The sequence below is a fragment of the Biomphalaria glabrata genome, chromosome 4 (genome assembly GCF_947242115.1).
Source record: "Biomphalaria glabrata chromosome 4, xgBioGlab47.1, whole genome shotgun sequence".
Taxonomy (NCBI): domain Eukaryota; kingdom Metazoa; phylum Mollusca; class Gastropoda; family Planorbidae; genus Biomphalaria; species Biomphalaria glabrata.
In genome coordinates, this window is record NC_074714.1 from 33456154 (window position 1) to 33469931 (window position 13778).

General features: G+C 38.1%; 1 protein-coding gene across 2 annotated transcripts; it reads right to left on the reverse strand.

Moving 5' to 3' along the window:
• Window positions 1–8794: 8794 nt before the first annotated feature.
• Window positions 8795–13091, reverse strand: LOC106079241 (uncharacterized). 2 transcript variants are annotated; one of them, XR_008777755.1, is made up of 3 exons: window positions 12959–13091; window positions 9454–12330; window positions 8795–9371 (listed from the first exon to the last, which is right to left on the reverse strand). XR_008777755.1 is itself a non-coding variant. In XM_056028010.1 (2 exons), the coding sequence occupies exon 2, from the start codon at window positions 12183–12185 to the stop codon at window positions 11217–11219; it is 969 nt and encodes a 322-aa protein (XP_055883985.1). In that variant the 5' UTR covers window positions 12186–12330; window positions 12959–13091; the 3' UTR covers window positions 8795–11216. The 2 variants fall into 2 exon arrangements, 1 of the variants encoding a protein (XP_055883985.1); XM_056028010.1 differs by having other exon boundaries at window positions 8795–12330.
• Between the last annotated feature and the right edge of the window lie 687 nt (window positions 13092–13778).

Here is a 13778-nt window from a genome sequence, read left to right on the forward strand (position 1 = left end):
GTAGAACAGCCAACATTATAATGCCACCCCCTCTCGCATAGCACACAATTCATTCAGTAGAACAGCCAACATTATAATGCCCCCCAGCTCAACATAGCACACAATTCATTCAGTAGAACAGCCAACATTATAATGCCACCCCCTCTCGCATAGCACACAATTCATTCAGTAGAACAGCCAACATTATAATGCCCCCCAGCTCAACATAGCACACAATTCATTCAGTAGAACAGCCAACATTATAATGCCCCCCCCCTTCCGTATAGCACACAATTCATTTAGTAGAACAGCCAACATTACAATGCCACCCCCAGCTCAACATAGCTCACAATTCATTTAGTAGAACAGCCAACATTACAATGCCACCCCCCCCCCGTACAGCACACAATTCATTTAGTAGAACAGCCAACATTGCAATGCCACCCCCCCCCGTACAGCACACAATTCATTTAGTAGAACAGCCAACATTACAATGCCACCCCCCTCCCGTACAGCACACAATTCATTTAGTAGAACAGCCAACATTACAATGCCACCCCCCCCCGTACAGCACACAATTCATTTAGTAGAACAGCCAACATTACAATGTAACCCCGCCCCCGTACAGCACACAATTCATTTAGTAGAACAGCCAACATTACAATGTAACCCCCCCCCCCCCGTACAGCACACAATTCATTTAGTACAGTGGTTCCCAAACTTTTTTGTCTCGTAGACCCCCTGCCATGTTTTCTGGTTTTCGGTAGACCCCCTACTCAACTTGCAAATTTTTGCAAATTCATCAACATTATTTTTAAACAAATTTCTAACTGTAGTGCGTTGAAGAGTGAAATAGTAATTTAAAACTACACAACTACGGATATAATGTTTTATATACAAATCTGTTTAGCTATGAATTAGTCTTTCTAACATTAAATATTAATTAATTAATTAATTAATATGCCTTAAGTATCATTGTAAAAGGTTTCGCAAAGAGCAGTTTCTCGTGTATTTCTTGATCTCTCACGTGTGGCTCAAATATTAAATCTGCGGAACTGTTTTTATTAACATGAGAGGGGCGAAGGCGAGTAACTGGAGCCTAAACCAGGTCTCGTCGGTCAACCTTAAGGAAATATAAGGAGACGGCACCATTAGCGCCATGTATTCCTGGGCCGTCCCCTCTTCTTCTTTCCTTGTGGGTTCCAGGCTAGGGCTTGCCATGTTATGCTGGATGCAGGCTGGCGAAGGGTGTGACCTATCCATCTCCAGCGTCTCTGAAGGATATCTACTTCAATGGGCTGCTGCTTTGTTATTGCCACAGTTCCTCATTCGAGATCTTGTCTGGCCAGCGGATTATAAGAATCTTCCTCAGGCAGCTATTGATGAATACCTGGATTTTTTTCATGGTGGTGATGGTGGTTCTCCAGGTCTCTTCTCCATAAAGTAGTATCGGCCTAACAATGGTGTTACATAGCCTAATCTTGGTGGTGGTGCTTTTTCCCTAGATCCCCAGGTGTTCTTTAGCTAATGGAAGGCTGCTTGAGCTTTACCATGGCACCGCGATTTGGAAGCAGATGCCAAGCAGATGGGCAAGACGTGGAGACAGTTGGAGAGTCTCGCCTAGAACCGAGATGCCTGGAGAAAGCTGGTTGGTGGGCTGTGGTCTATGCCCAGAAAGGACCACAGGCATAGATGAGATGAGATAAGATGGTGACCATTAGAAAGTTTGTAGCACACAGCGCTACACCTTGTCTGACCAAACTGTATTTATATCTTTTGCAAAGATTTACATAAGAAGGTTTTAATTTTATAACTCATGCCACCGAAGCGACCTTAAACTGTATTGTCGCTTAAAGAAATTCTTTTAATACTAACAGATGTAGGTTTTTGTAAAAAGGTAATAACAATGTTTGACCTTTGCTGTTTTCCGTATTTTGCTATAAGTAAAGAAATCTTGAAAGACGCTCACAAACCAAAATCTTCTCTAAATGATGTCAAACAGAGATTTTGTGGGTCAATTCTGAACTTTGAGTGTTTGAAAGTTGTTCAAATCTTAATTTTTGTTAGGGTGGCATTGTCTCAGATGATCCTCCAGCGTAACTGGTGTCATATCGTCACAAAAGAGTCACTTAGGCAACTGCGTGTTTGACAAGGAAAGAATGAATCCCAATTTTAAATAATTAACGCTGTACAATCTACATTTCCTTTTTTTTTTTTTTTTTTTTTTTTAATATTAGTTACATGTAGACAAAATTAAGCTATTTAAATAAGTATTGAAATTGAATACAACAATGTTTCGTTTCAATAGCAGGATAAATATTGAAAGGATTAACTCGGGTACAAATCATATATTAGTGTATGAAATAATTACATTAATGGAATGTGAAAATTAAGTTACGACCTGCTTAAATGAAATCTATTACCGTAGACCCCCGTGGACATCTCATAGACCCCCAAATTATTTTTTTACTTTCGTAGACCCCTTGGAGGTCTTCGTAGACCCCTGGGGGTCTATATGGACCACTTTGGGAATCACTGATTTAGTAGAACAGCCAACATTACAATGCCCCACCTCCCCCCGTACAGCACACAATTCATTTAGTAGAACAGCCAACATTACAATGCCACCCCCCCCCCGTATAGCACACAATTCATTTAGTAAAACAGCCAACATTACAATGCCACCCCCCACCCCCCCGTACAGCACATAATTCATTTAGTAGAACAGCCAACATTATAATGCCCCCCCCCCGTATAGCACACAATTCATTTAGTAGAACAGCCAACATTATAATGCCACCCCCCTCCCTTTTCCTCAAAGAATTTTTATGTGCATCCTTCAATGAAACTTCCCTTCCAGCACACACACACACACACACACACACACACACACACACACATACACACACACACACACCTTAAATTTTAAAAAAATGCTCAACGATGACGCACTTCTGATTCATTCGAACAGAAATCTTGTTCGTTGTTGAACTGATCTAGAATGCATTTCAAATTGATCAAAAGTATCATGTCGTAGTTTCGTACAAAAAATTCGAAAGTAAACTTATTCAATAATGACATGGATTTTACTCCTAAGAGATCAAAACCATAGACTTATATATACTATATCTAGACTGGACATGGAGATTTTTTAACACTTTAAAAAAATTTCAGAATTTTTTAGAAAGTTGGATCAAGGACTGTCGTTTGAATTTATCGATGGTCCCGGGTTCAAACCCTGCCCGCTCCCATCCCCCGTCGTCCTGCGGGAGGTTTGGACTAGGAAGTAAACTATCTTCAACTCTGAAGGAACATCCGAAACATGTAAAACATTTTACAAAACATAGTATATAATTTAATTTTTAGCTCAAGATCTAGTAAATGAACATCAAAAATAAGAGTAGGCCTACTCTCGTCTAATAATTATTATTTTGCAATATTTAGATAAATAATCTAGAAAGATCTAGGTAATCAATATATTTAAATGTACATAAGATGATTTAAATCTACATGAATTATTTCGATCCAGGATTTTTGAAACATTATCTCAATGGAAACAAACAGGAAATGGCTTAGTTTCATATCTTTGCGTGAATATCCGAGAAATGATTTTGCATTATTTCTAAACTTTGAAAACTAAAGATCATTACTTTTCTAAGACGGAAAAGATTTATTGGGGCGACTCCCCTTAGAGCTTAAAAAAGAGTTTACGTACAAATATATATATATAGGTCTGTGAATCGATCAATCGCGGATAAGAATTTATTTCCGGTTTCCAGTCTAGTATAATATTGAAGTCAATGGTCAAGACTTTATGAAATCTGGAGTTCTTTGTTTTCTTGAGATACAAAGTAATTCAGCACAAAATAATTTGAAGTTTTAACAGAACCATGAATGCTAAAAAAAATTGCATATCTTGCTTTTTTTCTAATCAATTGCGATGAATTTAACTTATTAAAAGGAAAATATACAACAATTTGCATCTTTTAAGTGGAGTATCATAATTTTTATTATATTCCTGCCTTGCATGAATACTTCAATAAATTAAATATTATAGCAGTTTCAGACGAATATTTAGAACACATACAAAACCTTGAGATCAACTCTTTTGTAATTGTCCCCGAGAACTTGTGAGGAAGATCCGTTTTCCAGTTGGTTGAATGCAAGTGTCTATGAAAGTCCGAGTAATACAAAAAACAAAAGCAAAGGAAAGCCTGGTCTACCACAGAAACTCAATGAAGGCGTTTTTATTTCATTGCTCAACTTTTCCTCGGTCTTATGTTGAGAAACAAACGCAGTGAGACCCACTTATAGGACACGTTCAAGCCTCTAGGAGGACAAAGAACTAAAGCCTCACAATGGAGGAGACAAAATACAACCAAGACAAAGTGAACGTTAAAAAACTTCGCTTACAAATTAGTGAATGAAAAATGTGAGTAAGTCGTAGGTGTACAATTTGTTATATGTTCATCATACGTCTTTCAGAAAAAGCGACTTTTTAAAAAACTCTTTCAACTCACTCTGTCTCTCTACACGGTAAAAAAAATTTGTATATGTTATTTCTCCCACACCCAATCAAATCAAGCTGACATTTTGCACAATTATTTCTTGTACCTGACAAGAAAAGAATCAATTTTTAAAAATAAACCAATTAATTAATTAGCTATAGGTAATTAATTATTTTGTTTGGTATCTTGAACAAGGGAAAGAATTTGTACTTGGCTAAAGTGGTGGTATAGGATGAAATAGTCCCCTTTCTAAGTCGTCTAAGTCTTAGTGAAGACAACATGAACAAATATGACAAGGCTTATTGTCGCTATGAGGACTCTTGAGCCCCGAGTGAACATGTTTAGGCATTTAAAAAACAATCATGTAAAAATTCACCAATATACCCCCTTCTTCCCTCCTCCTTTAAAAACTGGTCCAGACAAGTGTAGGATCATAGTGCATGGAGAAAGCTAAATGCTATGGTACAATAATTGGTAAAACTATTTATAATCACACACAATCTTTTTTTTTTCAGCCAGTAACACCACTAAGCCTGTGAGCATTGTAAGAACAGAGAGAGTTTTAAGTATGCGATGAAAAAGAAAAAAAAAACATAATTATAACACAATTCAGCCTTTAGTTTGTTTAACTTTAATATTGTTATAAACCTGGTGGTGGCACAGATGGGGGTAGTGGTGTGTGTGTAGTCAGCCGACGCAAATCGCCCCAGGCCAGCGCTAGACGAGCGGTCAACCGTGACGAGCTACGACGATCAGCCGAGTCGTGTGTTAACAGGACGGTTCGGGAAGGATCGCCGTCGTGAACAGAGCACAGGAGCGTCACGAGAGTTGTAGTCATCTGACCACCTAGAAACGTCCAGCGGCGTCCTGTCCGGTTCGAGAAGGCCAGTAGGGACCCTATATATATATATAGTTCGTCCATCGTGGTTCGATGATGACCACTTTGTCATCCAGGGGGCTGAGGGCTTTGCACTGGGGTTTTATGCCTCCTCATGTGGCTGGTGAGACCTATGTGAGCCCGGAATGTTCGGCTGCACACTGGGCAGGTTATTCCAGCTGGAGCTAGTGTCGTTTGTCTTTCTTTTCTTTTCTGGCGTTTTTCTTCTGCCTGCGTTGTCTTTTTTCCTCAGCAACCTGTGCGCCAGTTTTCACAGCGTGACGCCATGATGCTCTGTCGTGTGCCTCTGTCTCCCAGGTGCCAGGGTCTATGCTGAACGTCTTCAGAGAAGCTTTGAGGGTGTCCCTGAAGCGCTTTCTTTGCCCACCTTGCGAGCGCTTTCCTTCGCTTAGTTGGCCATACAAGAGTCGTTTTGGGATGCGGTGGTCTTCCATTCTGTAGACGTGACCTGCCCATCGCAGCTGGGACTGCATCAGGATTGTGTGGATGCTTTGTAGACACGCTCTTCGAAGGACTTCTGTATCTGGTATTTTGTCTTGCCATTTGACATTTAGTATTTTTCTCAGACATGTCATGTGGAAGCGGTTTAGTCTCTTTGCATGTTTACTGTACACTGTCCATGTTTCTGAGGCATAGAGCAATGTAGGGAGGATGAAGGCTCTGTAGACCCCTAGCTTGGTGTTTGTGATGATACCACGTCTGTTCCAGACATTTGTAGACAGTCTGCCATAGGATGCACTGGCCTTGGCGATACGCAGGTCGATTTCACTATCGATTTTTCCATTTATATAGGGACCCTATATAAGAGTAGAGGTGTCGCAGTCAAGACGGTGGAGAAAAGGGGCTCAATACAGCGAGTTTCAGAAAGGAGGTTCACGACAGAAGGTCCACTACAGTCCGGTCGACTACAGCACAGTTCAGCGGTGTGGTTCTGTACGGAGCATTACGACGGTTCAGTGCGGAGTACTGTCAAGTACAGTTGAGACGACTGGCGTCTTGATCTTGGTCTGCGATCGAGTCCGACACAACGAGCCTAGTGTGTGAAGTCAGTCCTGAACTGTTGAACTCAGTGCAAGCCCGGAACGAGACGGAGAGGCCAGTGCAAGAGTTGATACGGCGGAACGGTGTTATCGGAGAAATATTTGTACAGTGTACGTGTTGCCAATTGTACAGTATTGGCTGTTATTTATTCAACTATTAAAGTGTTACGTTACTTTGGAGCCCTGAGTTGTCAAGTTCTTTAAGTTGGTGGTGTAAGGTGCAGGAGCCTGGATAGTGAGATTCGTAACAATATGTTTTAAACCTAAATTTACGCAATGCTTATTAAAGCTAGTCTGTTTAATCTTTTTTTAGCGGCCCTCGAAAGTGGAAAAGAGGCTATTAGTTTTGTGTGGTCTCTCTGTCCGTCCGTCTGTCCCGTTTAGATCCCAGAAAATAGAAGAGAAAATGAAAATCGGACATCATGATATTTTAGATCATTCAAAGTTCTGATGCAACGGCTACTTTTTTCTTTTCGAAAGTGAACCATCTAATTTTTTAAATTATATATGAAAGCAATTTTTTTTCAGAAAATTGCACCACTATTCAATGAAAAACTTCAGGCGAGATAACTTTTTGTAAAGGGTCATGGACTTCTTCATTAATAAATCAAGCTTCATTCATAGATTCGCGCATTGGTACAAAACATTTGCATCTAAGGTCACAATGATAAAAGTGTCAATGGATCATTATATAACATAACATAACATAACATTAAACAACGATATAGCACCCCTGTAATAATGCAGTGGGTACCGAGTCACATAGTTGTGACTGGCAACACAATTGCAGACTCTTTGGTCCACCAGGGAGGGCAAATTCCATCCACTGAACAGGCTGTAAGCTTTCATCAAGCCCTGGCTATAATACGAAAAACAGAAATGGAAATGTGGTTTGAGTGCCGGGGGAAGTCCCAAAAAGCGCATGAGGCGCCCTGACCGCACTTCCCCGTGGTGCAGGCTGTCCAGACCTGAGCAAGCTATTATAGCACAGTGCAGGAGAGGCCACTGTCCTGTTGGCTCATATTTCTCGCGGCTATGGCCAAATTTTGATTCACGGTGCCCCCGATGCGGGGAAGAAGAGGAAACCGTACCTCATATTCTGTTTGACTGCCCCAGACTTGCTGATCTCCGTCTCGACAGGTCTGGGAAACCCAAAATTCTCGACCTGTATGGCGACATTAATGCACTACGCAAGACAGCAAGGTTTCTGTCCAGGGCTTTTGCAAAAGAGGATTTGAGCCTCTCAAGCCCTCACTCTAATGGAGTTTGATGATGATGATGATGATGGATCATTATAAAATATGTTTTTCATTCAATAAATAACTAATTGAATAGAATACTTATTCAAATGTTATTTTTTAAATAAGAATTTTGATACGAACTTCGTTTTAGTTATAAGTGTCCAAAAAACACAACTGCTTTTATATCTCGCAGTTTTGACCTATCCTCATTATAGGAGCCTACACTTGACTGTCTAAATAAGACTAAATAGAGCCCAGATTTATATATGTTTATAATAAGAGTTCTAGTCTAGATATAGTAGATTCTAGATCAAGATTCTATATTTAGATATCTGGTTCTAGATCTAGATCTAGACTTAGATATAGACTTAGATCTAGATATAGACTTAAATCTAACTCTAGACTCTAGATCTAGACTTAGAGACTTAGATCTAGTTCTAGAACTAGACTTATGATCGAATCTAGATTTAGATCTAAAACTAGCTAGATCTATGTCTTATTTGTATGACAAATGACAATGGAGATATTAATTTTTGTTGTCATTTGTACACAATTGTAGCTTAAAGTAGGTCAAGAATTTTTTTTTTCTTGTCAATTTATCTAATTTTGTTAGAAGAATAAATCTTTTTCAGTTTCTATTTTTTACACAGCATCTCCATATATTCATTTAGCGTACACTTATAATTTTTAAAATAATAATTATTAACCTTATCCATACATTCAAAATTAATAACATGTTACATTTTAAAAGGTCCTTAATAGAAGATGAAAATACGCCTTTTACTTTAAATATTTGTATTTTTGAGACATATTTGATTAATATTCAAAAAGAGATTGATAACTAAAATGCCAATTTTATTTGTCACTTGAAATAAAATGACTGGCTATGCCCCACCCAACCTTTTGCCAGAACCTTGCAACCCCTTAGGGCGTCGTGCCCCACTGTTGTTTAGACTCTGGTTTACAGTATACTGCCAACAAACAGTAACGCCTCGATAAGGGTTACATGCATCAAATTGTCACTCTGTGTTTGAACAGATATATTTAACAATATACATTGGATACAAGGCCCTGGCAGACACTCGCACAATTTTTATTTCTACACGTAAAGACTAATAAACGCAGTCAGAATGTGCAATCAGTTATTTAATGCAATGACAAATACAAGATAAACGCAGTCAGAATGTGCAATTAGTTATTTAATGCAATGACAAATACAAGATAAACGCAGACAGAATGTGCAATTAGTTATTTAATACAATGACAAATACAAGAAGATGAAATGTATTGTATATTTAAAACAATGTTTTTTATACAAAAGAAGATGAAATGTGATACGGTAATGAACAATCCTTAGGCCATTTGCTCATGATAATCAGTTCATTTAATTCTTATTGGTCCAAACAATTGGGCAGTCAGTTTGACCGCAGTGGTCCACCTCAACATGTTTTCTATAACAATTTAAAAAAACACAAGAAAAACATAAAAAAATACTTTAAAAAAAACCAAGCTTACATTCAGCCTACTTGTGTCAATTAGTTTGGATCAGTTATGTCATTACATTTGTTACAGATCTAGACTGACAGAGAAAAAAAACGAAAAGAAAAAAGGGAGTGACCTGAATTCGAACTTGTGAGATTAAGTCTTCTAAGCCAATGCCGTAACCATTCTGCCAGTGAAGGGTCTATGAAGATTGTAAAGTAACCTATTCTGCCAGTGAAGGGTCTATGAAGATTGTAAAGTAACCTATTCTGCCAGTGAAGGGTCTATGAAGATTGTAAAGTAACCTATTCTTTTTATTTGATGTTTGCGTTCACTAAGCCTGAGACGGCAGCCTAAAAGAGAGGGGACTAATTCAGCTTATACCACCACTTCAGTCAAGTACTAGTTCATTTCTTAGTGTCAGATACCAAACAAAGTCCCTCAAAAAAAAAAAAAGTTGCCCAACTCTATGAAAGTATTTTTATTTCATGGATTTATTTAGATCTCATTTTTTTTTACTTGATTCTTATGCTGTCAGGTAAAAGAAATAATTGTGCGAAATTTCAGCTTTATCCGAGATTAGGTGTCGGAGAAATAACGTGTACAAATGTTTGGACACAAAGACAGAATAAGTTGATATAAAATTTGTCAAAAGACAAAAAAAACAAAACAACGACAACAACAACATACACATATAGACAAAAAAACATACACAAACAAACACTCACAAACTGCGCTGGATGAATTGGGCTCATCTGTACATCTCGGAAACATTGTAATAATAATAATAACAATAATAACAACATTAATGTATTCCCGAACTTTGCGGTATCATGCCTTGCGATGGCAAAACAATACTATCTCATCAGCACCTATCTTTTTGTTTTCCTATGAAAGTAGGTCGGATCGTAGGTGTTGAAAGTTTGTGCTTCATAGCTTCAGGTATTTGTGTTGAACATTTTCCTACGTGGGTGAACCCTTTAGAGCCATCTTTGAGTTTGTGTTTACACACACAAACTCTCTTCGTAATTTTGTTTTACCAAGTTTATATCAACTCACTCTATCGGTCTGTCTGTCTGTCTGTCTGTTTGTCTGTCTGTTAAAAGGTACGAACACATTTTTTCTCAGACACTCAATCTCGGATCAAATTGAAATTTTGCACAATTATTTCTTTAAGCTGACAATACAAGAATCATTATAAAAAGCTTTGCAAAATAAACTTCTCCGTCTTCTGAGTCTTGCGTGTATTTACTGTGAATGTTTTACATACAAAAATATAATACAAACAATATTGGGCAATCGTCAACATAAGAATATCTATAATATAGAGCAGAAAGTAAGGCATATGTACGTATGTCCCGAATTGAAAATCAAAACCGTTTGGCCAATTTTGATAAAAGGTGGCATAAATGTTCCTTGGATGCTAACTGGAATAGTAGCATATGCAGCCCTAAAACAAACTCAAAAAAAAAAAAGTTGCCCGACTATGAAAGTATTACTATTTCATGGATCTAGGTCATATAGCCACGTTTACATGAGACAAGACCGAAAGGTCACTCATGAGCAAAACAGAAAATGTCTTGAAGCCTTGATCTAGATTTAATTCTAAGATGGTAGATCTGCTCTTGACTTTAACACATGAACATACAAAATATAATCAATTAATTTCATTAATAAAATTAACCTTTACATTTGTTTCAAAAACATTTTTACATTGATTGGCTGCCTAATGCTGCGACGTATCCGTCTTAGTGTATATTTAATTGCCATTCATGATACAAGGCGATTATTACATTAGATACTACAGAAAGGTCACACATGCGCAGGGACATAACATTATAACATTCACGCATTCACTTTATTTACAACATTATTATTGTGTGTAATTGTTTCTAATACTCTATATCAGTGATCGTGTCAATTGTATTGAAATGAAGACCCGAGGGCCGCGGGTAATATAAGGCTAGTAATATATATATATATATATATATATATATATATATATATAAATAGCCAATCATCTGTCAAGCTCCACTTTATGGCAGTGTTTTGTTGAGTGAGATGAATGTTAACACAAACATTGGGAATTGATTGTTGAAGACTGACATAGAAAAGGTTTCAAGTCACTCTCTTCACATGCATGGTCGTTCCATTGGAAGGTGAATGTTGTATGATTATACACTTCTAAACAATGCTCCTTGTAATTAAACCCAGGCCTGACTTGACTGGGCTCACCAAGTCCCCACTGTCTAGGCTCAAAAGTCTCTAAAACTGTCCCTGAGTAGTTCCAGCGCCAAACATTTTCTTTGTTCAAGTCTGAACCGCCAAGCCAGATCCCAATGTTGGTTTGCGAGGCTTGTAAGATGGGAATCAGAAAGTCGTTTGTCTCTTGTGTGTAGATCTCTGCCAGGTGGACCCCATTTCCTTTGGCAAGACAAAACTCTCTGGCGGAGTTCCAGGAAAGCTGTTTTCTGTAGAGGCAGTAACAACTGTGAGAGGTTAGAATGGACACATCCGGTGATTCGTTACACTTGGAACTACACAAGGAAGCTAACAGGTTAGTCTGTATTTCAGACTGAGACTTTACAAACGAAGAAAATTTAGCGTTAAAGTTATTGTCTAGTTTCTTCCCTACTCCGAGCAGAGTGCCCAGTAAAGTTGCCAATACAACAACCAGACCAACTAGGATACAGCACGCAGCCAGACAGACGCATTTTTTTCTGGCCTGTGCTAAAGATGGAATACTGTTGTTTTGCACAGGGGCCAGTAACTCATAATGATCTACCACAGAGAGTTGCGAATACAATTCCGCTTGAGGATGTGTCTCCTGAAGCTGCTGGAAACCTATGTAAGAAATGCTTTTGTCTGGTTGAAGTCCACTGCTTGTTGATCCAGGATATTTACTTGCTTGGTTGGTTACATTATAGTACGGGGGACTTGACTTTGACAACGATGTTCCAGGTCCAGTTTCGTACATGTTCTGACGTGGTCTAGATTGATTGGCAGGGTTTGTCAGCGTACTTTGGTGTTTCGACATGACAATGGATTTGTTACACGTGTAGGATGTAGCTTTCAACGCTTTCGTGTTTTCCCCTTATTGAACACACTTTTAGATTTATCTCTGCTAGTTGTGAGATGTAGAGTTAAATCTCTTGAACTGAAATGTTTCATCAGATGAGCATCTAGGAAAAAGGATGTAATAACAGAACATTAATATTCATAGTAAATATTTTTTTATCAATATAAAGATCAGAATAATAACAGATTTGTGTGTGTATGTGTGTCTTTGTATATTATTGTTGTTATAGTAGTAATGCCGTAGTGTTTGTTTTATAGACTAAATTTCTGATCCAGTAGCAAGACAATAAGAAATACACCACTGATGACATCTTCAGACAGCAAGACAATATGCCATTAACTTATATCAGTACAGTATTCCACAGGTGTGTACCTTTTCTGTCATATTGCCAGCGACACGAATGTCGGAAATTAGATTGGCCGCATGTTGAATTAGGTTGGGCATCACTGCTTTAACCTATACTAATCTACACTCTAATCTATACTCTAACCTACACCAATCTATACTCTAATCTATACTCTAATTTATACTAATCTATACCCTCATCTATACTCTAATCTATACTCTAATCTTTACAAATTTGTATACCTATTCTAATCTATACTCTAATCTATACTAATCGTTGCATTATTTGAAAGCGAATGACTATGTAATAAAAGTTAGAACTTGTATTAATGCTAAGACGCTTCAAACGTAACAGACGAGATGCTAGAGTTACGTAGGTCACTTACCTTCATCTCACGTCCCTGGTAAGACTGACGGCTGTAGAGTGAAACACATTTCATCAAGTTTACTTCACAACAGCAGGAAGTCGCAAGTAACTCCAATTGTTGCATTCATACACATGTGTATAAGAGGGTGTTGTAAAGGGAATGAGTGTCTCTAAATATGTGTATGTGTGTGTGTGTGTGTGTGTCTACATCGAGCCTTCTTCCCACAGAGAGAGACTCAAAACATAAATCTTCGTTCCCCGGATGTCCTTACAGGACAAGAAACTGATGTGGTTAAGGAATTACTAATGTTAATTTATTTTTATCCTAGAAGAAAAAGGTCATATAAAAAAGATAACAGATACATAGACAGTTTTACAATGGAAGCTACAAGATAGGGAGAACTATGTGAGAATTAGGGGAACTATGTGAGAATTAGGGGAACTATGTGAGAATTAGGGGAACTATGTGAGAATTAGGGGAACTATGTGAGAATTAGGGGAACTATGTGAGAATTAGGGGAACTATGTAAGAATTAGGGGAACTATGTGAGAATTAGGGGAACTATGTGAGAATTAGGGGAACTATGTGAGAATTAGGGGAACTATGTGAGAATTAGGGGAACTATGTGAGAATTAGGGGAACTATGCGGCTGAGCAGTTCCTCAACCTCCACGGCCTCACCCTCCACGGCCTTATCTTCTTGGACCTCCACGAACTAAAAAAAACTTTAAAAGACAAATATGTATTCTAAAGAAAGATACAATTATTGTCGTTTCATTTTTTTTAACGAAGCGTTCGAGAGTTTGAAGCTACCTTTCAGTAATTGATCAGTTTAGCAG